This window comes from Miscanthus floridulus, chromosome 3 (assembly GCF_019320115.1).
Source record: "Miscanthus floridulus cultivar M001 chromosome 3, ASM1932011v1, whole genome shotgun sequence".
Lineage (NCBI taxonomy): Eukaryota > Viridiplantae > Streptophyta > Magnoliopsida > Poales > Poaceae > Miscanthus > Miscanthus floridulus.
The window spans coordinates 101,191,231-101,218,415 of NC_089582.1; the positions used below are offsets into that span (position 1 = coordinate 101,191,231).

At 46.5% G+C, this 27,185-nt stretch overlaps 1 protein-coding gene across 1 annotated transcript; it reads right to left on the bottom strand.

Annotated features, from left to right (window-relative positions):
- Positions 1-23,303: 23,303 nt before the first annotated feature.
- Positions 23,304-26,698, bottom strand: LOC136541970 (probable xyloglucan glycosyltransferase 2). The gene is made up of 5 exons (XM_066534176.1): positions 25,554-26,698; positions 25,165-25,473; positions 24,792-25,082; positions 24,589-24,702; positions 23,304-24,474 (listed from the first exon to the last, which is right to left on the bottom strand). Exons 1-5 carry the CDS (start codon positions 26,295-26,297, stop codon positions 23,827-23,829), a joined length of 2,106 nt encoding a protein of 701 aa, XP_066390273.1. The 5' UTR covers positions 26,298-26,698; the 3' UTR covers positions 23,304-23,826.
- Positions 26,699-27,185: the final 487 nt, after the last annotated feature.

Here is a 27,185-nt window from a genome sequence, read left to right on the forward strand (position 1 = left end):
GAGATTGCACCGTTAGTCATGGGTATGATTTATTGTGATTGGGCTCAAATGAAGCAAATCTACAAAATGACATGCAGATGAGAAATGAGTCCAAGGCATAGATATGAAATGCATAAGTGACAAGCATGTGGTGAATATACTAAAAGAGACATGGTTTGGTGGTTATCTATTGATCTCTCATACAAAGCTTTAATGCAACATGGAAATTATGTTTCATAATTGATGAATTGGCAAGCATGTGTGCCAGTGGAGATGAGATATAAGCAATCGCATATGGGATGGTGTCATTAATGAAGCTTGCTAGTTCAAATCAAGTAGAAGACAACAATGCAAATGAAATTATTTTTACTATGTGATTAAAGTTGATTTAAAGGAAGATGTGACTTGATGGCTTGACAGAGTGAAAATAGTAAGGAAAGGGCTTTGGAGAACTGAGCGAAGGTGATGGGCAAGCGATGACTTGGCTACTGAGGGACCACGCTAAAGTGAAGAAGAGGGTACTTGCATTGAGTCAAACGGCCTGTTCGTTGGTTGGTTTCTGGGCTGGTTTGGGCTGGCTGGTGCTGGTTTATTGTGAGAGAAAAACACTGTAGGCTGGCTGGTTTGGGCTGGCTGAAACCAACAAGCGAACAGGCTGAAAGTACTGAGAGAGAAATTAAAGGATGTAATGAGAGAAAATACAGAGGCAAAAAATATCTGTCTATATTCTATATCTATAATGTTAAAAGCAAATTCTTTCAACCTTTTTTTATTCTCTCCACCATATGCTTGGCATCGAGTTTTTTAGGCACAAGAATAGAGTTTGATGTGTTCAACAAGTTAAAGTATTGGTCACTCGTGCTGTCTTATTGGTTGAATGCTGTTGTGAGGTCATCTTTGGTTATGTCCTAGCAGTCCTGGAAGAATAGGGCCATGAAGGGTGTGTTTGGTTTGAGGAATGAGGTGGTCCACCATCTACTCATTTCTCATCTTTTTTATTTGGTTTGTGGAATGGAAGAGGTTGATGCATCATCACCTCATTCCTTACAAGCTAATAATTAGTACTAGTATAAGGAATGGTGTCATTCCATAAAATTTGAGGAATGAACTCATGATGCACCACCTCATCTGGGATGGAGTGGCTCCTCAAACCAAACACCCCAGTCGTCCAGGCCTAATGCTTCGTCCCAGTCATACAAAGAATTGTCTCATTTATCTCATCATGTGATAAGAGGGACTCTAGGGGAGGAAAGGTCATGCTGCTGGTACCCTAAAAAGGCTCAATTGAAGGTTGCATCACTAATTACCAAGGACCCCAAGTGTTGTTGGAAGTGGTCCCATGTCACCTTCACTTTGTCCTCATGGGTCTACACGAACCAATTATTAGTTTGTAGGTAGTGGATGTGTTTTTCTTCTAGGTCTTAAGTTCGCACAAAGTTAGAATAATTTAGTGTTTGCATCCCCTCAACTCATGTAGGTAAGTTGAGATCTTTGGCGGCGGACTCTTGTTTTTTCAATTAGTGCAAGTCCCAAGGACTGATTCTCTAGCTTTTTGAGCATGTAGAGTTCCTTGGGGTGAGGAGCCTTTCTTCTTGTGGGATTTCGAGACAAAGAATCACTATTATGGAAACAATATTTATCAACAACATTTTTCAATGTCGGTTTTGTTAAAGCCGTTGGTGAAAATATATCACTGTCGGTTTGAAACAAAATCGGCGATGAAAATTATTTTCAATGTTGGTTCTTGTCCCATACCGATGGTGAAAATGAGTTTCACAGCCGGTTCAGGAGAAGACCCAACGGTAAAAAAAACTACCCGAAGCAACTTGCATTTGTCTCTCTTCACCACTACGTGTGTTTTCTCTGGGTCTATGACATGTGGGACTTGTGTGTTAACGTGTTGTCCGGCAAATGGTTAGCCATAGAGCATGCAAATCCTTAGCCCCACTGCAACCTCTCTATGATCCTTGTGTCTCCATTCCCCCCTCCTCTCTCCATGTGAACATAGAAACACCTCTCTCTCTCGCTCATCGTCCCCTCAGCTTCTAGTGGTGGCCTGGCCCGGCATGGAGGCCCCACGCAGCGGCACCCAACAATAGTCCACTGGTGCATGGGCTCAGGCTGAGGCCCCACGATAATGCCCTACCCTCTAGGGCGTGACTAGAGCTCCCAATGCGTGGGCCTAGGCAGAGGCCTTCCACGTGGTAGCACATGGGCCTCGACATGTGGCTCTCCGGTGCATGAGTTGATCTCCTCATCCTCTCTCCCTCCGGCCTCAATCTCCCTCACCCCCTCTCTCTCTCTCTCTCAAATCCGACAGCGGCGATGGGCCAAGAAAAGATACGATAATGGGCCAGGGCGAGGAGGCAATGATGTGGGTTTAGTGGGTGATAGTGTTAGGATTCTTTCCAAAAAAATCCTATGTAGGCAATGACCGCTACAGAGGGGATGACATGGCAGCGGTTGACTAGAAGCGGGATCTGTATGCTAGAAGCTAGGTTCCTTTTGTTTTTTTTTTCTGATTATGACTGCCGACATGTATAAGGAGCCAATAGTGACCATCATTTTCACTGCTATTTTGAAACAAAGGGTGGTGAAGCTTATTATCACCGTCCACTTTCACCGTTGAAGGGCAAAACTAGTGGTGTTGAAATTGTTGTTTTATTGAATAAGCTCCTTGACCATGTCTAGTTGCAGTCTTCACCAATCTTTGTTTTGCTCGACTTCTTGATGGCTTTAGCGGTTCGTGTTAGCTTTATGTTTAGCTGTTTTAGGGGTTGCGATGATCTCACCGGCTTGTCCCATGCCACTTGGACCTCCTTTTTAAAGCCTTCCATGTGCATCCAGAAGTTTTCAAACTAGAAGAAAATTGGTTGGAATTTGGCCTGTCTCACCTTGGAGAAGTAAGGGTGTGTGGTCAGATATGATAGAAGGCAATGATTGTATGTGGTGGGGGAAGAGAAGCTCCTGATCTATCAATTCTATTCATGGTTGGGTTGTCTTGACCATTTCTCCAAGTGAAACGACGGCCGTTAAGGTTAATCTCCTTTAATGACGTCTAATGTCGCTTTGAACGATCCCACAAGGCGACGATTTAAGTTTGTGTTGGTTTTATCCGTAGCCTGGTTGATAAGGTTAAAGTCACGTAACACCAACCACTGGTCACAGACTAGGTTTGGCAGGTCCTTCATTGGCATCTGCTACATGTTAGAGGCTTTGAAGCCTATTTTTTCCTATGAAGGTTGCAACTCCCATTGCGACACATTAGTGACAATTTAGGATGCATATTAGTGATGGGTAAAGCAAGCATCTCTAAATTCACGTCTCTAAAAATGTACTCGTCTCTGATATGTTACCTCACAAAGATGGGCTTGAATGAGGCATGTCTATGAAAATATTCAGAGATGGTTATTGAATCGACGAGTCTCTAATATGTAAACATTAGAGATGTGTACTATTGTTATGTGGCCCTGGCAAACTAGGAAGAGACGCCTGGTAGATAGATGCATCTCTAATCCTGCATCTATGACCTTTCTTGTTTTAGCGTCACTGATTTATGTGTCTTTTTTTTTCTGTTCATGTTGTAGTGTCGATCATTCATCCCACACACAAAAACAATAAAAAGTCCATTCATTTTCGTAACATGTTAAATGAAGGATGAAATCGTTGTATCCAAATAGTCTATTACTTGAGCAATAACTAGTTCACTCTCATGGGATCTTTAAAAGGAAAGCTGAACAGGAAAAACTCCATAAACTGAATAAAACCAAACTCCAGGGATCCTTGTTCTTCAAGCAAACAGGCTAAACACCACTGACCATAACAATGGCTTGGCTTCACCTGCAAACTAATTAACTGCCATATGCACCACACATATTGGATCCAAACTATAACTCCCATATGTACTTTAAGGCCGCTTGCGGCATCCCTTGTAATATAAACTGCTTTCTTCTAATACAAAGATACGCACACTCGTACGTATTCAAGAAAAAAAACTCCCATATGTACCGTTCACATAGAAGCCACAAACATACTACTGCTGAGGGGCACAATCCTCAAGAGATGAGCAGGCAAGAAATATTCTCCCCTCCTCCCCTTGATGAAATTTACAACCGCAACAGATTTTGAGCTCAAAACCTCTGATCGTGCGTGGATGTTGCAGTGGAGCACGTACGACGAAGGTGCCAGAAGGTGATCCTCCCAAATCACACACCGTAGATGGCTGAGACCCTCCGCAAGACAGTCAGCTTGAGCTCGAGGATGCAGATGTAGTCGGCCGTCCGCCGGAGCAACACGTCGACATCGGCGTCATGGGCGTCGGGGACGATCTTCTTCAGCTCCTGAGCCTCCTCAGAGCCATATATATGCTGGAAAGGCCTCCTGCTCATCCGCGACACCACGCCTTTGTTCTTCTTCTTCCCCACCGTGAACATGGCTTTCCTTCTCATATCTCCCAGGAGAAGCAGCTCCGGTTACAGACTAGTTAAGATTGAGATGTGTAGCTAGATCTGCAGGATGTGTGGTGTGTTATGTGTATGACCCGGCAAGGAGACATTTATAGGCGAGAGAGGCGAAGGATATTTCACTTGGCTATGTGGGTGGACCTTGGTTCTGCTAATCAGTAGACTGAGCTGTCAGCCTGCAAGCATAGCTCTCACAAGGCATGTCTTCTTACTGTGCTTGTCTGACATGCATGGATAGATAGATCAGGGAAACGTCTGGTGTGTACGTACGTCCATGCTTTTATCAAATTTTTACAGAATTTTCATCAAAAGGTTTATTCCAGATTTCAAGACGATTACTCTGGCAAAGCAATTCTCAATCCACCTCGTAATTTGTCCATGCAGTTGTAATTTTTACTCACTTCGGCTTAGACACCAAACTTGCGCAAACATGATTACATGAGGCCCTGCTGAGCTGTCTTAATTTACTATGACGAACAATAGAGTGCACCCTCTGTTCTTTCTCACCTGAAATGCACGCAGGCGAACTTAAGACAAATCTTCTTGTCCTAATAATCGTAATCATCATCAAGCTGTTAGCATTATTTGCAATGATTGGAGGAATTCCCATGTGATCTTTGCCAACTTGCCGCATGTAAACTGCAAGAATCTGCAACTGGATGATATATAATCCGTCGGTGTGGCCAGCTTGGGGCCTTGGACACATTGATAGAGAATGAGTGTATCTTATAAGTGAGCAAACACTCACCAATTGTATATGTCACTTTGTTGTCGTATTTTGGCATGTTGATATATCCAACTGATAAATGTAATTCCTTGCGTCGATTTTATGTAATTCCTTGCGTCGATTTTATTGAAGAAAATTCACAAGCCGTCATCAGGCCCTGATCGCTTATCTTATAATCCGTCTTTTTCAACTTGTTTTTTCAGCCGAAACAGTGTTTTTCTCTCGCAACAAATCAGCCGGAACAGTGTTTCGGCTCATTTTTTCAGCGAAGTGAACGGGGTCAAAATGGAAATGAAAGAAAGATTGATCAATTGATCTGGCCGTTGGCGACACTACATGTGACCCTTACATCTCACCAATCACCACTGCTATGCATGCTCTGTTGCTAGATAGGAACATGGGCTTGTTGCACCCAAGCACTGCTTGCAGAACACAGGGACGGCAGACGCAAATGCCTCTGCATTTTGTAGAAACACTGACAAACTACGTGGAGCGTACGTGTAGCTAACGCATGCATGTGCCAGCTCTGAGGTGCCGATCATTTGATTGTTTTTTTCCAATCAAAATTCAGTTCGGAGATAATCTTTTCAATTCGGATCACATCGGCACGGCATTTTAATTTGCATTCTATGATTGATCGAGCTTCATCGATCGCCACAAGGAGCAGCAGGCCATGAAAACTACTCGTTTCCATGCACGTGCGTGCGAGTTGGCGAACTGTTAAGGGCCTATATGGCAGGAATAGGTTCAATTTCACAGCAAAATCGTTGGCATGGAGAAAAATTTTCGAATTCCAAGCAGACCCTGAATGGATTGTTTCTGGCATAGTGTCTTCTTCACTTGTCGGATCGGATGCATATGCATGTCACGTAATACGTACGTCTGTCGGTCACTCGGTCTGAACAACCCTGCAGATGGAATTGGTGTGAACGTAACGACGATTGTATTATAGCAGTTCGTTATTTATAAAAGGGTAAAGTACACTTTACAACCCTCAACTTGCACCAAAGTTCGATTTTCAACCTTCAACTATGAAACCGGTCAAGAAACACCCTCCAACTATCAAAACCGGACGGAATTTGGTCCTCGGCCGGTTTCAAAAGCAGTTTTCTATTTTCGGGAGGCGCCGAAATTTTAAATTATTTTTTTGAGCATCTTAACGTCCTCAAATGAAAAAACTCAAAACTACAAAGTTGTAGATCTCATTGAGCTCTACGATTTACATATAAAAATTATCTTCATCTGACATCGTATAGAAGGGTTTTTTATTTTTTAAAATTTGAGTCTCATCACGTGACAAAATATGGTGCTGAAATTTTATATTATTTTTTCGAGCATCTTACTGTCCTCAAATGAAAAAAAATTAAAACTATAAAGTTGTAGATCTTATCGAGGTCTACAATTTATATATAAAAATTATCTTCATTCGACATCGTATTGAAGGGTTTTCTATTTTTTGAAATTTGAGTCTCATCACGCGACAAAACTGTTTTATAGCAGTTCGTTATTATAGCAGTTCGTTATTTATAAAATAAAGACAATTTGCTATCAATATCTAATTATATTATATACGATTAAGTCAAAATCCTGGTACTTTTGGCCCAATGCAGGACCGGCCTTTCCATCATATTGCAGCCGATGCTTCACTGATAAGTGTTCCCGTAGGCACACCAGCACTGTTCTTCCAGGCAATCAAGGCTGCAAAGTACAATGCTAGCTAGATAGCCACTGTGTAATGAACAGTGAAGGGATCCCGATCTGAGCAGGCACGAGATGAAACAGCAGCTCGTTCTTGACACCTTTTTCTGTTTCTGAAGCAGCAGTTTGAAGCCGATGAGATTTGAGAAAGAAAAGTAACCGCGCGATTAGCAACAACCTGTCTCTGCGTCACTTTTGGTTTTAACTTACTACACTACTTGCGGCCGGGTAGATCTACGCCGGAATTTAACCTACACACGTTGCGCAGCGCATGCATGCATGCATGGGCAGAGCATGCATGTATGCAATAATCGATTAGGATTTAGGGCAGACAGCTGCAGCGTGTGAATGACAATTCGCGTGCTGATCGATCAAATCTTGCAGGATATGGATATGTACGCATGCAAAAGGTCATTGAGGACGGATGGGTGGTGGATTCGGTGTAGCCTTTCGTGCCAGGACCCAGCCGGCGGCTCTTCAGAGTTTCAGAGGAGCTACTAAGGCGACGTGGATCAACCGCCTTCGCTCAACAACGCATGTGCTGACGATCTAGTGATGCTTTGATTTATTGATGATCCATTGTGCAAGATGGAGTTAACCGACGGTTAAGATCACGCCGCTCAGTTCATCAATTGGTGTAGCCGTCCGTTCTTTTACATGTGTTTGGTAAAATAAATTAGACATAGGCCATACACCCATGTCGACTTGATGCAACAAGCAGCCCGCGCTTATCATGTGCTTGATTTTGAGAAAATAGACGATGGAATGGTTCCATCCCTGATTTTGAGAACAAGACAATCCCATTCGATTGTTTGGTTCAGAGTATATATAGAGGCGATTTCAATTTTTTGTTTACTATGTGGAATAGGGGCAGTGAGAACGGACACCATTTTCCTCCAAAAAATAAGAAGAACGGATGCACTGTTTTCTTTAAAAAAGAACGGGCGCACTATCAGCTACCATTTGCGGTTGCGGTTATGGTGTGTGAGGAGAGAAGTGTAGGTGGTGGAGGGCTTGGGACAAAGAGATGGACTACCACGCCGAGGCTTGGCCGCGACAGATACACAGGCGGAGGCATGGAGGTCATTGAAGCTTGGTCACACGCGGGCCATGGATGGCCGCCACCCCAGATCTAGACAAGGAGAATGTCTAGGCTTAACCGCTGGCCATGGATGACCGTCTCCACAGATCTAGATAGGAGAACCACATGACTTAGTTGTGGACTGTATAGATGGCCCGACTACTCAAGATTTGTAGCACCAGGCTTTGTCCGGTGAGCTGGACCTACATCCTAAGGCCAGAGGGAGGCAAGCCATCAACCTTGGCTGTCGGTGAAGGGAAGCGAGTGTATAGAGTGCAACCTAAGGGTGGAGGAGGTGCATGTTGGTGAGAAGGAGTTGGCCGACGGCTGCAAAGATTAGGCAGTAGAAGGCGGCGGCTTGACCCACGCCTAATGCAAAGAGAAAGAAGCGGACAGTTGCATAGCAACGTGGAAGGGATGAGTTGGACCTGAATAAACATTTCTCTATATGGATGATCTCATCTACCTTATCTTCAAACCAAACACTTCAATAAGAAGGACCATCCCATCCCATCCCATCCCATCCAACATGGATCTAGCAACCAAACACTACCTTACATCTCATCAGCTGTACGTTGCTCCAATAAACCGAGTAGTTGAGTTTGAGATTAGCGAAGTCATATCATCTATCAATAAGAAAAGGGACATAAGTCCATTTTCGACCATCGAACTATCAGAGTTTTGTTTTGGGCAAGGAACTGCAAACCAGAAATCTTTGACCATACGATTATCAAAATTGTTCACATTTGGTCAAAAAGAGCTATTTTGATGGGTGGTTTCGCTGACGTGGATGACACATGGTAGTGGAGCCCACATATTATCATGTTTATTTCCTCTCTCGTCTCTTCATCCTACTCTATTCTCTCTCCCGCCCTCCACATCATTGTGGGGGAATACGACACTATCAGTGGGGGCGCAGAGCATGATAGTGGCTCGGGCACAGACGTCCCCAAAGGTGGTGCATGTGGGCGCAATGCATGGCTATGTTACGGGCTTGGCACATCCACCGTCGCCTCCCTCTCTTAATTCACAGTCGATGGGCGCCTTCTCCCCACCCCGCCCCCTCATCTGCAGGCGGTGGCATAGATTCTACCATAGATGAGCTGATCTAGAAGAAATGGTGGGCTTTGTGTGGCAGTGATGCTGGCATCCTCCATCCTTATTGTGGTTAGTGAGGTCATTGTCGCCGAGGTACTCAACAATTTAGAGAGAATTCCTTATTTGACACTGGGAAAATGTGTCGTTCCTTTCTTGGCCCTGAAATTTTCTTCGCTCTCTATTTGACACTCACTTCAACTTTCATCCCTAATTTGACACTACCGTCAAATCCGTTAGCTAACGGTGTTAACTGGCTGTTAAAAAGATGTTTTTGCCCCTAGAAAAAAAAGCGGCGAAGCAAATTTGAGAAGAAAAAAAAACCTGCGCCCGCCTCTGATGCATGCGCCCAGCTGCAAAAAAAGGCACATGTTTTTTTTTCTCTCAAATTTGCTTCGCCGCTTTTTTTTCTAGAGTCAAAAACGTCTTTTTAACAGCTAGTTAACACCGTTAACTAACGTATTTGACGGTAGTGTCAAATTAGGGATGAAAGTTGAAGTGAGTGTCAAATAGGGAACGAAGAAAATTTCAGGGCCAAGAAAGGAACGACACATTTTTTCAGTGTCAAATAAGAAATTCTCTCAACAATTTATGTGAGCCACTGCACAGTTGAAGGGTCGAGATGGCGACTAGAGGGGGGTAAATAGTCTTTTTCTAAAACTTAATCGCGTCGGCTAACCGATATAAATGCGGAATTAAAACAATCGGTCTAGCCAAGACTATACCCCTCTATATATGTTCACTAGCACCTTGCAAAGATACTAATTATGCAACTAAAGTGCCGGGCTAGCTAGAGCTCTCCTAAATAATTCTAGGAGCAAGATCACACAAACCTATGCCACTAGTACTTTAAGCAACAAGGGAGCTCCTACACATGCTAGTAAGCAAAAGCACAAAGCTAACTAAGCTCACTAGCAATGCTCAATAACAAGGCAACTAATGCCTAATTAGAGAGCGCAAATACTTAGCTACACAAACTAAGCAATGTAACTAACAAGGTTACTAAAACCAAATTAGCCACGCAAGGGAGCTACTTCTATGCTACACAAGCAAGAAGGTAATTAGCAAGCTACGTAAGCTATCTAATTACAAGAGCAACTACACAAGCTTAATATGTATAAAAGTAATTGCAAGCTTGTGTAATAGGGATGCAAATCAATGGGAAGAACAAGGTTGACACGATGATTTTTCTACCGAGGTTCACGTGTTTGCCAACACGCTAGTCCCCGTTGTGTCGACCGCTCACTTGGTGGTTCGGCGGCTAATTAGCATCACCCGCTAAGCCCGCACGTCAGGCGCCGCAAGAACCTACCCCTTGAGTGAGGGTAGCTCAATGACACGCTTTACTAGAGTTGCTCTTCGCGACTCCCGTGGGGCGAGCACAATGCCCCTCACAAGCACTTCTCCGGAACGCCGTACAAGCTTCTTGCGCGCTTCGACGGAGACCACCACCAAGCCGTCTAGAAGGTGGCAACCTCCAAGAGTAACAAGCACCACCGGCTTGCAACTCGATCATCTAGTGCCACTCGATGTAACCTCACGATGCAATCGCACTAGAATCGCTCACTCACACAATCGAATGATCACTATCAAGTATATGTGTGATGGAGGGCTCCTAAGCACAGCATGGACACAAAGTCCCCCAAGGTGCTCAGCACCAGCCATGGCCGAAGGCTACTTCTATTTATAGCCCCAAGGGCTAAACTAGCCGTTACCCCTTCACTAGGCAACGGTCGGGCTGACCGGACGCTCCGGTCGTGTTGACCGGACGCTGGACCTCAGCGTCCGGTCGCTCGCAGACGACCACGTGTCCCGGTTCCAACGGTCACTTGACTTGACCGGACACAGCAACTTCAACTGACCAGACGCTGGACCCTCAGCGTCCGGTCGTTTCCAGTAAGCTCCCGAGCATGACCGGACATGTCCGGTCGAACGCGATCGGACGCAGCCAGCGTCCGGTCACACTCCAGCTACTGCGTCACCGTACGTCAGCCTGACCGGACGCAGCCAGCCAGCGTCCGGTGCTTTCAGACCTAGCGTTCGGTCAGTTGACCGACGCCAGTGTCTTCGCGACCAACTCGTTTTCACTTCTAACTTCTTCACCCTTGCACCAATGTGCTAACCACCAATAATTTGCATCCGGCGCAATAGAAAATAGACATTTTATTTTTCCGAAAGCGTCGACCCAAACCCATCTCAACCCTGCAAACACCACCTCCTTTGTAAATGTGCCAACACCACCAAGTGTACACCACCATGTGTATGTGTGTTAGCTTTTTACAATCATTTCCCAAAGGATGTTAGCCACTCAACTTGCCACGCCACTCGATCCTAGCGACAATGCAAAGTTAGATCACTCGAGTGGCACTAGATGACCGATATGCAAATAAGTTTGCCCCTCTTGATAGTACGGCCATCTATCCTAAACCCGGTCATAAACTTCTCTACACACCTATGACCGGTGAAATGAAATGCCCTAGGTTATACCTTTGCCTTGCGCATTCCATTCCATCTCCTTCAATGTCGATGCAACATATGCACCAATACGATCAACAATGATATGATCCACTTCATATCATCACATGATCATATTGGTTCATTGATCTTGACTCTACTCGCTCTTCACCGTTGCCATCGTCCATCGGTGCCAAGTCTTGCTCAAGCTTCACCGCCACGCGGTCCATCACTCCAAAGCCTTTGACTTACCCTTCATGCTTGCAACCGGTCCATCAAGCCAAGTCTTGTCTTGATCTTCTCCACCTTGATCACATGACTCAATGTCATGTCTCATGTGCATTTAAGCTCCTTCATCATCACATGTGTGAGCTTTGTAACATCTCCAAGCCATTTTCACCTTCATGGCATATGTTGCTCACACACATGTACCTGTGGACTAATCACCTGTGTATCTCACATAAACACAATTAGTCCACCTAAGTTGTCACTCAATTACCAAAACCAAACAAGGACCTTTCAACAATGAGCCCACAGTTATTGGCGAGGAATTTGTGCTCCTCCTTGAGCTGGGCCAGGATGAAAAGATACCTGGGCAGGTCCCTAGTTGTGCCCACAGCATGGGAGTCAGGAGTGGCAGTTTGAGGCTATGGATGGCATCAAACACCTTGATCCCCATGGTAGGGGGGCCACAGCATGGTCGACATGCAGCCCGACCGCGACAAGCTCAGCCCATGATGCGTGGATCAGGTGCATCGTGGCCTCCTACATTGTTAGTGCCATCTGAATCTTCTTGAGGGGCCTAGCACATAGGTGAAAGGATCTAGATAGCTAGAAGGGGGTGAATAGCCTATAAAAGTTTTCTCTACACAACATAATACTAAGGTTGATTAGTACAACAAGAAGCCCTAATAGCAACTACTTGCTCTAGCTCTATTTCACCCAATGCAAGCCCCTACAAAGTTCTAGTAGCTTGGCTTCTATTCTATTTCACAACAACACACAAGCTACAACTACCAAGAACAACACAAGAGAGCTACTAAACAAGGTAACTAACACTAGTTACAACTACAACTACTACTATCCTACTCTAGCTAGCAAGGCAAACAACTACCACTCACAAGTAAGGAATGAAAGTAAGCACAAGTGAGAGTAGTGAGCAAACCAATGAGGGCAAGTGAAGACACAAGATTTATCCCTAAGGCTCGGTTGCTTGCCGATATGGCAGAACCGCCCGAAATAATACATTTATGGAGGCGCTCGTCTTTCACTAGACACTAAGCGCCCCGAGAGCGAGCTACATTGGGTGGATTCCGTCGAGCACACCCCAAGGGAGAGCCCGAATAATCCACATTTTCCCGCAGGATCCAATAATGAGAACAAGTTTACATTGCTTAGTCCATTTTATACGTCCAGAGTTCTTAAAAATTGTATTATTACATTACCAAATTCAGAGTGCGGAATATTAAACAGCGGAATAAAAATAAACAGCAAGTAAACATCTATCGATAATAAGCAAGGATCCGTCTGTGCCCACCAGAAGAATCCTTCACACAACGGCTACATCTCAAGCAGTACCCTGAGTACACAATGTACTTGCAAGACTTATCCGACTAGTGGAAATAATTTCCCGACTCCAAGGAATATGATAAACTTTATGGTTTGCTGGTTTTCTTTTTGCAGAAAGCAATACTAATAGTGAATCCTTATGTAAGTTAATATTAGCAGTCATGATTAATTTATTACCTAGCCATTCTATGTAAACACCTGTTCTACTTTCAAACAAGAATTGAGCAAACAGTTATATTTCATCACCTTTCATCTTTTAGCTCTTACTACGATGCTAGAGTTTAGACAAGTCGTACCAACACGGCGGCGATTCGCAAATCAATGTGCCCAGCTAGGTACCCCGAAACACACGCTCTGCTTGTATCCTAGGCACAAGCAGGACCAACTCACCACTCTCCTATCAAGGGGTCCAGGTCCCCGTCCAAACTTGGACTCTAAGCCCCCGCTCCTGAGTCTCGGACTTAGTGCGGTGCTTAGACCTCCACCATCCCCGCCTCCAATCAGTCGGTCTGGAAAGAGCCGGAACCCACGACAAGAGAGCAACAAGCCTTCTTTACGCCCATACCCAAGTATGTGCTCGGGATAATAAATATGTAACTTGCCTAGTGTCCATTGCAACGGCCGATCCTTAACCAACACAGACAGAGAAAAAGTATAACCAAGCTATGTCCCATTGGCCACAGGACACAACCTCTTACACCCACCAATACCCAAATCATATCCCTGCACGGTCTCCATTTTTCTTTCCACCATTTTATCATGAGTGATAATAATCACCTATTGTGAGTAACGATAGGTTACTCACGCTACCGACATCCTAAGCATAGCAGCTACTCGACCTATACTAGTATGACTCATAGGTAGATATATTTATGCATGTAGTTTCCATAAAATGCCTGTAATGTAAATGCACATCATATATATCCAGTGATCATTCAAAATAAGGGTTATGCACCGGGGCTTGCCTTGGGCAGGCGGTGTGTCAACAAAGTCAGCAACTAATGCCTCTGGGGCTGCCTCCTAAATGAGAATATCCTCCTCGTACTCTTCAATGATCTCCTCGAAATCCTGTTCGTCCGCAGGCACGAACTCTACCAACTCGTTATCTACATGCATGAAATGATGATGCAACACTTAGTAATACGGCAACAGCAACTCTTAAAATACGAACACACCTATCAAGCTACTAAGCTAGTTCTACCGACTAAGGTGTTAAGTTACCTATTGTTACCACCAACAAGTATGAAACATGGCATGTACTATCTTAGCAAGGCATTCTTACTCTTAATACCGATTTACTATATGTATACTAAAACAAGGAGTACTAGCACTCTATTTATCAACCTACTCAAGGGCTACAAAAATTATCGTGAACACATAATAATCTAATGAACCTACCATAAAAATTTCATGGCTAAAGCTATCACCAATTTGCCACAAAAATTCCTACAAATATTAAGCTAAATCATATTACGCTCTCCTAAATGAATTAATGAATCTACCATTATCATAGATAACTATAAACTAACTACACCAGCAGCTAGATAGCATTTTTGTGAACCTAATAAATTTTGTTTCACTATTTTTAGACATCTACATAATTTACTATAAATTTCAAAGTTCAGCTCAACATTAAATTGAATAAACCTTTACTAATTCACTGGAAAATGAAAAACCAAAATCCACCGTGCAGCCCGCGAGCAAGCGGTGCGGCCCACTCCCGCAAATCACGCGCGCACGCGTAGCACACCGCCGCGGCCCACGTGGCTCAACCCACGCGGCTCGGCCCACGCACGACAGTGGCCCACAGAGGGGAGACCTGTGCGCGCGCCGACGCTTATGCAAAAGAGCCTCCGGCTTTCAACCAAATGGACCCACAGTCCTTTCTACTATTTTCCTCTCTCTCTGACGCTCTCACTAACCCCCCCTCCCCCCGACTTACTTTGAATTCTTGTTCCAAAGTCCCTGGCCAAAAATTATTAGAGGCTGTGGCATCTCCGGCCAAACGCCGATGAGCACGGACCTCCTCGGCAGCAAACATCACCACCATGACACTCTTTATCACAATCGCAGTTGATAGAGGTATAAAACACCATGATTGGTGCCTCATAGAGGCGTGGCCATGCACCACAGCGGGGTTTGGCCGTGGTGACACTGATGCCGGCGAAAACATCTAGCCTAGTGCTATCATCACTACCTAGACTCCATGCCTAGAGTGCTGATAACATTCTAGAGGTCCTAGATATACCCGTTCTACTCCCGAACAAGCTAGCCACGGACATAGCATCTACACCACGTTTGCCGGAGGCGGCCACGCGCTCCGGCGAGCCTCGGCCCTAACCGATTCAATCATCTACCCTAGAAGCAGGAGGGCCTCACCAAAGACGTGTAGGATAGCCTGGACGAAGTTGCGAGGCTCAGCAAGGTGGTTGGCCACATGCGCAGGGTTGCTCTGGTTCACGGCAAGCGTGACAACGGCATTCTCGGTGACTTGTTGCACCCTTGGTGAAACTATTTCATAGGAGAGGCAACCAAGTCAAGGAGACACAAAAGCACCGCTCAATTGAGACAAAGGGGTAAGGAACAACGCCCTGGCCGAGCACCCACCCCGACGGCCATGGCGCACCACCACAAGGGAAATGCTCCGTAGTACCTCACTGGAGGATGAAAGCTCATCGGGTCGACTCCAATCGCGAGCTAACCACCAGAGCTAGTTGGGTGCACGGTTAATTGGACGGAGGTGGACGGTGTGAGGCCAATTAGGTGGACGACGCCGTTCGGTCTTAAGGGGGTCAACGGTGGGGGAAACCTCAAATTGAAGCCTGACACCATACGACTGCAGTAGTGGCAAGCTTGGCGCGAAGCTAGGCTCCAATTCAAGCTCTAGGCATGCGCAATTACATGGATGGGCCAGGCTCTGCGAGTTGACCTTAGCGTGGCTCGGTCGACCGGTGCGACGCCATTCAAGGCGACTGTGATGGGGAGCGCGGCGTGGCACAACCACTAAATGGAAGAGGACAATGGTGCGACGGATGACGGCTCCACGTGCGCGTACGAGGCCAACACGATGATGTGCGACCGCAGCGCCTTAACTCGCAAGATGATGGTGGCCAGGCCACGTGACGATGCAGCGGGGGCGCACAGCAGCAGCAGCGACGACGCGACGCAAGTTGTAGAGACCCGATAGAGGGACGCCATGCCGCCTCGGCGGGACACAGCCGATGGTGGATAGGCACACATGGGGAGGTGATCGGCCACGGGCGAGCAGCACCCCGCCGAGACGACGGCAGCGACTAGGTGGGACCACGGCGTAAGCGGAAGAAGGAGACAGCAGCGCGACGGTGGCTAAGGAGGGGGCAGCAGCCAGAGACAATCACAATGGCCAGCCTAGCCAGGTCGCAGCCCAGCCAGGGCGGCCTTGACCGGCCAACACGGGCAAGGCCGACATGGCAACACCAGGGCCACGTGTGGTGACCGCGCACTACCTGCGAACCCACCGATATCACGCTGAGCATGAATTTTAAAGCCTCTAATCCTACCATAAGGTTGTCTCTCGACCTAAACCCACTTCACGGTGATCAAAAGGATACATGGGGCTACTAAACCAAGCTAAAACATCATACCATTGCTTAACCCAAATTCCCTACAAAAATTGCCAAACTCGTCTTTGTCAACCCGTTTTTTAGCTTTAGAAATTCGACTAAGGCTCGATCGGATTCGCGTCACATTCGATTTCCAAGCTACTAGGTATGCTAGTTAGTGGATTCATTTCTTGACCGTAGGTATTTCAGCGTCACCTACACGGTGCGTACTTCTAACTTTACTAAAATTCCGTATATACGTTCTATAGCATTTTCGTTCAATAAAAATTCGCGAACATCCGTACTTGAAAATTATATAGGTCACGAACGACCTATCGTTAAGCATTTCCGTTGGTTGTTTTACGTTACGTACTTTGATTTACGCCCTGTATCACATGCATTTACACATAAATATGATGCTATGCAGTGTTTTGGCAAACGATTGTACAGGGTAACACCGAGGGTGTTACAACCGGCAACCTACATCCACATTATGGCAAGTCCCCATGTGATAATTCATGAGCTCACTAGCATGACAAGCTAGACCCACCAAGGGAGCCACAAGAATCACTCAAATTGTGCACTCCAACTATCCACGAGCATTCCACTAGAGTACCCTTTGCACTCCGCGAGGTGGGATCAATACCTCTCACAAGAATCATATTAGAGGCGAAGAACAATCACCAATCTTCCTCAATGACCTCAAGCTACTCTAAGCCATCTAGGTAGTGTAAACCACCAAGAGTAACAAGAAACCCGTAGCCCAATCGATGAACTAGTGCCACTAGCTGCAAACTCTAAAGCAAATGCGCTAGATCTCTCCCTAACTCAATTTGGATGAAGCACAAGTCAAGAGATGAGTGGGAGGTGTTCTTGGATGCTCATAAGTGTGTTGGTTTGCTTAGAATGCCAAGAGAGCTCACTAAGAGCCGTCCAACACCTATTTATAAGCCCCCTTGGAATAGAGCCATTGGGACCCTTAACTACACTAAAATTATGGGCATCGGATGCTCCTATGAGCATCAGATCCTACCCAACATATCATATGCAATGTTATAGTAGAACATAGCATATGGTCTGATGCTCCTGTGCTTGCTCCGATCCGATGCTTCGCACGTGGCCCAGACAGAAACTAGCTGTTGACGGGGCAACAACTAGTGCAACGCTTCCTCCGATGCAGCAACTTCGATGGTCATCGTACTAATGTCGCACCCAATTCAATGCAACACAGAAAGCTCCCATAGCGCTCATCTGGCCATTGGATTGGACCGATGCCAAGCATCAGATTAATCTGATGCCACCTTCAAACCTCACGCACGCTAACAAGTAAGGGCCACTCTAGTGAACGGTGCTTCCTTATAGTCCTATGGTGCCCTTTGAGCAACCATCGGATTATAGGCTCTCCCGATCTGATGTTGTCCAAAGCCGACCCAGAGAAGGTTTAGGACCATCGGATTGGTCCGATGCCTAGCATCTGACCACCCGATGCCTAACCCTAGGCAAAGTTAACACTTAGTCGCACACAATGTAACTTATGCTCCGACGGGGTCCATCGGATCAATGCGATGCCCATCCAAAGCTTCTGTTAGCTCGGTTTTTAACCCCTTTTTTCAAATGTGCCAACTCCAAGTGTTCCAACATGTGTGCAAGTGAGTTAGGACTTTCACAAACATTTTTCAAAGGGTTTTCACGTTATCTCACCTCGTTACTAGGTCAAATGCATACGTAGTATAATTTCATGCTTAGTGCCACTTAGATAACCAATTTGAACTTTGGAGATTTTCTCTTAATAGTACGACTATCTATCCTATACTCGACCACGCACTCTATTGTGTCTTGACCGGCAAAACAAAATCCCTATTTATACCTTTGCCTTCACAACTTGGATTTTGTTTTTATCTTTCTTCTTCTCCTAGTGAGAGCTTGCTCCATGTTAATTGATCACCCTTCATCCATCTCCAAGCCTTGATCTCCATCTAGGTGTGGACTTAACCTAGCTTAATCAAACACTTGGCAAGAGGTTCGTCCACTAGCTAGTTTTCTCAATTACCAAAATCAAACATAGGGCTTTCAACAGGCTAGCGAGGGCTTGTTGAGACCGACTATTGCTTTGTGCTCGCTTGGAGGTGGTGTTGTGGACTACTCATTGTACGTGGTAGCACTCATTGAGGAGCAGTTAGACTAGCTACTAGCTACTACCTACCACTAGAGACAACGACGATGACTGATGTGGCGATGTGGGTGGTGTTGTTGTCCGCCTCAAGAGGGAAGCAACATCCGCAAAGGAGGATGTCCTTTAGGCATCGGCATAAAGGAGTTGCTCCTTGTCATCATTTGTTGTTATCATCATAGTGAGATAGTAGTGACCATCATGGTGCCGAGTATGTCGAGGAAGTGGGAGGATGTGGTAGCACAGTGTGGAAGAGGGGCAACAGAAAGAAGAGAGAGATGAACAGAAGAGAAGATATGACATATGGGCCCACTGCCACAAGTAACCCAGAACTACCATCAAAATAGCCTAAATGGCCAAATGTGAATAACTTTAATAGTTACATTTTTTTGTTTTTGAGTTCTGTGGTTAAAACTAAACTATGGCAATGGTTTCATGGTAAAAAAAAGGACTTCTCCCTTAAGAAAATAATTCACCAAAAATAGGAGTGTTCATGCTAAATCAGGGACTTAAATCTAAACGTACTCCCTATGTCCCCAAAAATGCAATTCTATATTTGAAATGAGCCAAGTTTTCTCAAGGCTGACCAAATTTATGAAAAATAGTATCATTATTAATGTCTCATACATTTTCTATAAAAATATATTTCATAACATTTTAATGATATTTAATTAGTAATTTTTCGTATTGATGAATTGATCAAGTATGAAATTGTTGATTTCAAGCAAAGTGAGAATAATTGTATTCTCTTTATTAAGATAGAGTGAGTACATGTTTTACGACGACGAACCTAGCTAAGTAACTCACAGCTCCCCAAGTTTAATGCGCGTTCTGTTGGACGACTGGCATGGCTAACAATCAGGGCCCTGCTAGTGTAACAGCCGTGCGCGCTCTCTTGCTGCCGCTGCATGTGATGTGCTCATGTGCACGTCCTCTTCGCCGCGTGGCCCGTGGGCAGCATTTACCCCATCACGTGCGCTACTCAGGGCCTGGTGACACAATCTGACAAATTGTTTAGAGCTGACACGCGCTAGGAGCTCAGGACTATAAATGTCCATACAGCCCGTAGCCCGTTGACACGGTCTGAAGCACGGTTTTTTAGCCCGGACCAAGCACGGCATGACCCGATATTGTGCAGGCCCAGGCCAGCATGGCCCGATGCATAGGGTCGTGCTTGGGCCACACCCTAGGCACGCGGGCTGGCACGGCACGGCCCGCATTTTAGTGGCAAGCCCGGTAACCACCTTGGCCTGGCCTGCTAAGAGCCCAAGTCTTGTACTCCTGTGCACACTATAACCCTAACTGTCCCATTCCCCCGCGCCCGACTCCTGCTCATGAGTCGTGGCTCGCACCGCGCGTCCACACCGCTTTCCTCCCGTGACTCCTCCCCTCAGCCGCGCCTCACCCATGACTCAGCGCACGCCGCTCCTTCTTCCCCATCCCCTCCGGCTCGTGACGCCGCGTGGCGCTACCTCCTCGCTCGTAGCGCCGCCGCCGACGGCTAACAGCCGAGCGCGGACGCCGATGCCCCCTCCCTCTCGTCGAGTGACGCCGCTGGGAACAGCCTTGGCCGCCGCGGGAACGAGCGCGCTGGTCCCAAGCTCCGCCCCGACGCCAGATTCGGCCACGAGCTCTGCCCCGACGCCACGATCTCCGGTTGCTCGCTCACGCTTGCTCCCCTTCCCCCTCTCTCTGGCTGCTCGCAATTCGTCGTGGGCCCCGGGCTGGCCCGACACGCTGAATGGGTCATGCTTTTCGGGCCGGCCCAGCCCAAAAAAAAACCCCAGCAGGCCGTGCCTAGGCCGTTGGTCAGGCACGATGCCCGCCTCGGCATGGCCCGAGTGGCACGCGTGCCGTGCTGGCCCGACCCCCTTCGGGCCGGTCCGTTGGCCATCTATACTCAGGACGGTCTCGGTAGGCCTATCCACCCGCCACTGGAACCTGTATGGGCCGTAGCTAGAAATTCAACAGGATGCCGTGGGCCGTCACGGCCCGCTGGGCAGAAAAAAAAGAGAGAGGACATGCAATTCATGTACATCTTCCAGAAGAGATTTGTTTTTGTTGCTTCCGATATTACAAATAAAATATGTTAATTTACTAAAAAATAAAATATGTTAATTAGCATAATTATTATCCTAATTAGAATACAAAACATATACTAATTAACCTATTAGCACTTATCAAAATTAATCTTGACATCATAATTACTAAGCAATAATATAACAAACTAATAATCATTAATTATTTATTATTGATGAAGATTAGAAAACATGGATGAGCTCGTCAGACAATTTTTTGGTGGCAATGATATCCAGCATCCGAGAGAATATTCCCCTGTCAGTGATATCCATATCCGCTCGTCCGCGAATCAAACACCGTTTTCCTTGGACCGCTATCTCCTTTCTAGGGATATTAAGCAAACCAAACGCACCCTAAGACAACCATCTAACACAACTAACCGGATATTGTGATAGTATCCACCCACACGGTCCATGGTCAGAGCGGTATCAGGAATGGCCGAATGCTCTTCTTCTTCTTCTGGTACAAGCGTTCAGGAGCAGCTGCAGGCCTCGCTGTTACTGGAAGGAAAAGGACGAGTAAGCACAGAACCTGTAGGACATGTAATGCGACGAAGAAGTGAGCGAAAGGCAAGTGGACTGTGGACCTGAATTCACTGAAAACGGTAGTTTTGGTTGGTGACCGAAACTTACCATGTCTAAACTTCGGCAAATTATGGATACCAAAGAAAATGTGGCGATCAAAATTGAAGCCACACTTGTGAAAAGGTTTGACACGAAATTAAGTTTATGACATGTGGGACAAGATGTTAAGAAAGTGTGGCGTGTCATAGTTGTGGCAGTAAACTATGGCAGTGAACTAAACAGCCAACGAAGAAACCGTGGCACGACGAACATTCGTCGTGGCAGCGCTCTGCAGTGAATTCTTCGGTCTGACACAGCACAGAGCAGCCGTTTGGCACACCTCGGCCGACACCGCGGAGCTGCGCCCCGAACCACTCGCATGCACGACAGCACGAGGCCGGCCCCTCCCCGTCGTGTCGGCGTCGCCCGCATCGGCCGGCCTCCATTTGTCCATCGTCGCCGTCTGTCAAATCAACGCCACGTATTATGCCTCGCCAAAAATGTGACACTCCCTTCCCATCGCGCCAGGGGGGCCGGTAGGGAGCGAGCGAGGCCGTCGAGGTCCTACCTACGCACATGGCTGTGCCGCAGAAAGAACGGCGGCCGTGAGCCCGCGATACGGATCTGCGGAGAGCAGCGGGCTCCGCTGCCGCTGTGCCATTGGTTGCAGTTAGAGAGGTTCTGGTGCTCTCGTCCTCCCCAACAGTCCTCCCACCAGCCCTCCTGTCTCCCCACCGACACATCATGGGAACAATCTGCGAAAAACATGTGTTTCGTACTGACGTACGTTGGGCAATCACAAGCACCGATGGTTCATCTTCATCTTGGATGGAGTTGCATTTCCAAACAAGCAGTGCTAACGTTACCTCTGTGCTCATGTTCATGTGCAATCACAGGCAATAGTTGTACTGCTGTTCTGCTGATCAGTGACTCTTTACTAGCGAGTGATTGCTGATCGGCGAGCAAAGTTGCGTTTACTCCCTCCTTGATGGCCTGGCGAGATCAGATCACATCAGATGAGCTGCACTAATGACACCATGGTGCCTGGAAGCGTAGATCAGCAATGGAGTAAAAAGAAGTTTAATGGCTTTGTCAGATGAATAAAAGAGCCTTTTAAGGACTGTTGTACTTCTTCCATCTCAATGCAGCTCAGTAGCATCTCAAAAAGAAAAAAAGAAAAAAAAGTTCAGCAGCATCACTTCCTTTGTAGCATTGCACTGGGGTGCTTTACTTTAGATGGCAAAGAAAGTAGTGCTAGTTGGCACTGCAAGATAATCAGCATTTTTTTTTTCAATTGGTAAATCAACAAAATTTGGACTAATAAAACGTTGGCACAACAGAAATGGCCAGCGTTTCACGTATTGAATGAAGCATGAACAGAATTTTGGCTGCTTGTATTGACCTGTCAAGGCAAGTTTACCAATTTTCTTTTCGCACAGTTCAGAAACTTTCAGATGACAGGAAGTGAAATCCCATCTCCACAATTCAGTTTTGCACATCTGATTATCTGAACTGTGTTTACTTCTGGGATCAGAGATCTTAGCAGTTGCAAGTAGCAACCTGCTGGCACGTACCAGTCATCGCTAGTAATCAGGACAGAGGTAGCTGGAACCCTGTAATAGCATCTTCAACGAAAGTGAGAGGACAATTGTGACGCCGGTGCACCACAAATAAATTGCTAGATGCCCTTATGAAGTTATGATGGTGCGTGAGAACAAAGTTCACTGCACCAATAGTTGATCCAACTACCTGCCTGTTGGCTAGAACTCTGAAAGCAGATCCACCGACAGACAACAAGATAGTAGGCTGCAATGCAATTCACCTAGCTAGGAGGGCGACAAATATCAAACAGAATTTGTACATGTTCACAGTTTATCTTCTTCGGAACCAATTTCGCGTATCATGATTTACAAATGAACACGGTACACATTTTTCAGGCCCTATTCGCTTCTTTTATAATCCGTCTTTTTCATCTTGTTTTTTCAACCGGAACCGTGTTTTTCTCTTATAACAAATCAGCCAAAACAGTGTTTCGGCTTGTTTTTTCAGCGAAGCGAACGAGGCCTCAAAGAACATCGGCGGAATAGAACTCTATATATGAACACTGCTGGAACATTTACTGACAGTGTACAGATGAACAAGAGCTATCTACTCTTAGGTTTATTACGTACTGCTGGGCTTTCCGGGTTTGTGCCCTGAATCTGAACTGAACTGCAGAACCAATTGCACTCCCCTTTGTCGTTGAGCAGGGTTGCAATTCTGAAGCAAAATTCTAAGCATGAACGGGATGTTTAGAATTTTGAATATCACTGTATGTATGAACATATGCGTGATTTCCATGCTGTCTGAACAATAGCATGCAAGGAATCAACTTATCTGTTCACCAATTAGATCAAGGCCAACGGCAAGGAATGACACCCCCTGGAACAGAAGGAAGTAGAAATGAATCCCTTGAGCAGACAAGAGGCTCCGAGTCGCAGCAGTGAGTAGGAGCAGAGAAAGAGCAAGCTCCTTCTTGTAGATCTTGTTAGCCTTTTTGGCGTCATCTGGCACTTTCTCTCGCTGTTCCTTTCGCGCATTGATCTCGATCAATTCACTGTTTTCAGGCAATCGCTTCTGGAGCTGAGGAAGTGTGATGCACTTCCTATTCTTTTCTGCTGATGTCAAGAGATCCAATTCAGATGATCGACCAGACTTCTTGGTGACAACCCATTCGTAGGAGCTCCCAAGTTTGAACAACCCAGAGACCATTGCATTGAACTTGGTCACTGACATGGTGTTCTCGAAGAGGAGGTATGGTACAATGAAGGGAAATGATCCTGGGGATGGCAGAATATTCAAGAAGGACATGCAAACCGGCACATAACAGATGACCCACACAGGCAACTCGGCCTCGGGAACGAACATGGTTAGTGGAAGAATGACACAAAATAATGTGAAAGAATAGAAAGGAAGTATCAACTTCCTCAAAAGAAAGAACAATAGTATTAAATTTGCCTTCTTCCATGAGGAGATCTGCATTCAAAGTAGCAAATTTTCGTCAAAAGAAAAATATTGATTCATACCCCCGAGAAAAGGAACTTTGATCCCCAGCACAAGTTCCAACTTCGAGCTATCAGGATTGCATACCTTGGCAGTAATTATGTCCGGAAGGCACAGCCGGAAAAGGTGCATTGGGCCAGAATGCCACCGGTGTTGCTGTTTCCGATATGCTTCATAAGATTCTGGAACCTCACACAAGACCTGGATGATGATGATGATGCCAAGAAAAATCAGTTTCCACATGGACATCACCGATTGCTATGTGAAATGCTATGGTTATTCAAATGTACCTTCACATCATTCAAGAAGATGAACTTCCATCCATTCAGGTGTGCGCGAACAGCAATATCCATATCCTCCACGGTTGTCCGCTCAAGCCAGCCTCCTGATTCTTCCAAAGCTTGGATCCTCCAAACTCCAGCAGTTCCATTGAACCCAAAGAAGTTCAAGAAGACCCCATTGACCTGCTGCTCCACTTCAAAGTGGAAGCAAAGGTTGATATTCTGAAGGCGGGTCAAGAGGTTCTCATCCTTGTTCACAAAGCTCCATCGGGCTTGAACTAGTCCAAGCTCAGGGTTCCCCTGAATCACCCAAAGATTTGCACTATAGTATGAAGTGGACACACAGCAGCTGATATAGTAGAATTGAATACACAACTCTTACCTCAAAATGTGGGATTGTTTTCTTGAGAAAATCAGGGCTTGGTTGAAAGTCCGCGTCAAAGATGGCAACAAATTCGAAATTCTTGACATAGCCACAGCTCATTGCAGAGTTGAGGTTCCCAGCTTTATACCCAGTCCTCAACACCCGATGCCGATAGATAATGTTCACACCCTGCTGGTTCCACTTAGAAACTTCTGCTTTGATCAACATTTGAATGCTCTCGTCACTCGAGTCATCAAGCACCTGGATTAGAAACTTATCCCTAGGCCAATCTAGCTGGCAGACGGCTGAAATCGACTGCTCATAGACCTGTTGCAAGAATGATTCTGTCATCCACAACCCAATGAACCAGCACATCACAAGCTGCATAAGGAAACTCAGCTCCTTACCTCCTTTTCATTGCACATAGGAATCTGAACAAGCACCATTGGGTGCAGATACCCTGAACCCTCCCGGAATGGGTCCCCTTCGATCCTTGGCTTGATTTTCCTGAGCTTAATCCAGGAGCACCCGATGCACAAGACGAGCCGATCCAACGATTGGACAACAAACAGCAAAATGCAAACTTTGGACAAGAACTCGATCGGCCGCCGGATGTAGTCCGCTCGGAACGACATCCAGGCCAGGTACGCCGTGTGCAGCCACCCCTGAATGTCCTCCACCTCCGGCACATGCAATTCAGGCACGGTCAAATTCGGCCTCTGAAAGTGCCACCCTTTCCAGTAGGCCGCCAGCTCGACGGTGAGGGCGAGCACGGAGAGCGCCAAGAGCCCCTTGATGAACCCGTAGAGAAGCCAGCCCCGGCCGTGGCCGTGGCCGAGGCCCTCGGCGGCGGCGGCCCGCCGGAAACGCTTCGCGACGGCCGACGGCAGCGCCCAGGTGACGGCGGCGAGCGAGGCGAGGCACCCGGCGGCACGGTGCGCGCGGAGGATCAGCACCCAGGTGAACTGCTTGGCGCTCCGGCCCCGGCCTTTGTCCATGGTGGGAGGCACGCCGCCAGCCCGGAGCGCCTCCGCCTCGGGCCCGTCGATCTCCACCACCGAGTAGTTGGGGTTCTCCATGGTCACCACCACCGGCGTGCCCCGCCGGACATCCCTCCCCCACGGGTAGGCCAACCCCAGGCCTGGCGCCATTGCCGCCACCGGGAACTGAAGGCTCGAACAACAGTCGCGCGGAGGAAATGGGACACCGGCACCACCGACACTCTGAAGCAAGCACGGCTTCTTTTCTTCTCACCAGTCACCACGGCGCTCTGCCCCGCCGCTGCCGCCGAGAGCGACGCGGAGAGAGCGTTTCTGGATTCAAGACCCGCCTCCCGCCGCCTTGGAACGCGGAATGCAGCTGCGCCTGCGCGCGTGGGAATCAGATGGATTCTGATCAGTAACTCCCCGAGCTTGCCGTGAGCTCAATTCCTAATCCTCCACCGCCGCAAGAGAGACGGGCGGAGGGAGCAGTTGTGCTAGTAGAGCTCAGCGGCGTGTGCTTTTTAATGGGGGGCAACACACGTCCTCTCTCTCTCTCCCCTCCTCGCCGGTCCTCCCTTCTCTCTCCCCCCACACACGACACACCCTCGCAGTCTCTCGGTCACGTCCTTTTCCGAAGTTCAGAGGTAACCAGAGGTAACCAAATGTGAATCCGCTTGTTATGTTATTATTATTAGGGGGAATTCCTCACGTGTTATTAAAAAAGATCATGATATTACGTGACCATCTAAAAAAGTTCAGCGGTTTTCAGCGTCACTACTTTAACTTTTTTTTATTCTATATACACGGTTGTCAGTCTGGACTCTAACGTCGTCAAACTGCAGGTATGAAAAATCAAAAATACCTTTAAGTCTAAATATGTCATTAGTTTTTTTGAGCATCTTAACGACTTTAAATGAAAAACTCAAAACTAGAAAGTTGTAGATCTCGTCGAGATCTATAATTTTCATATAAAAATTATCTTCATTTAATTCCGCAAAAAATATGATTTGATATGATTAATATATCTTTTTTTGCGGAATTAAATAAAGATAATTT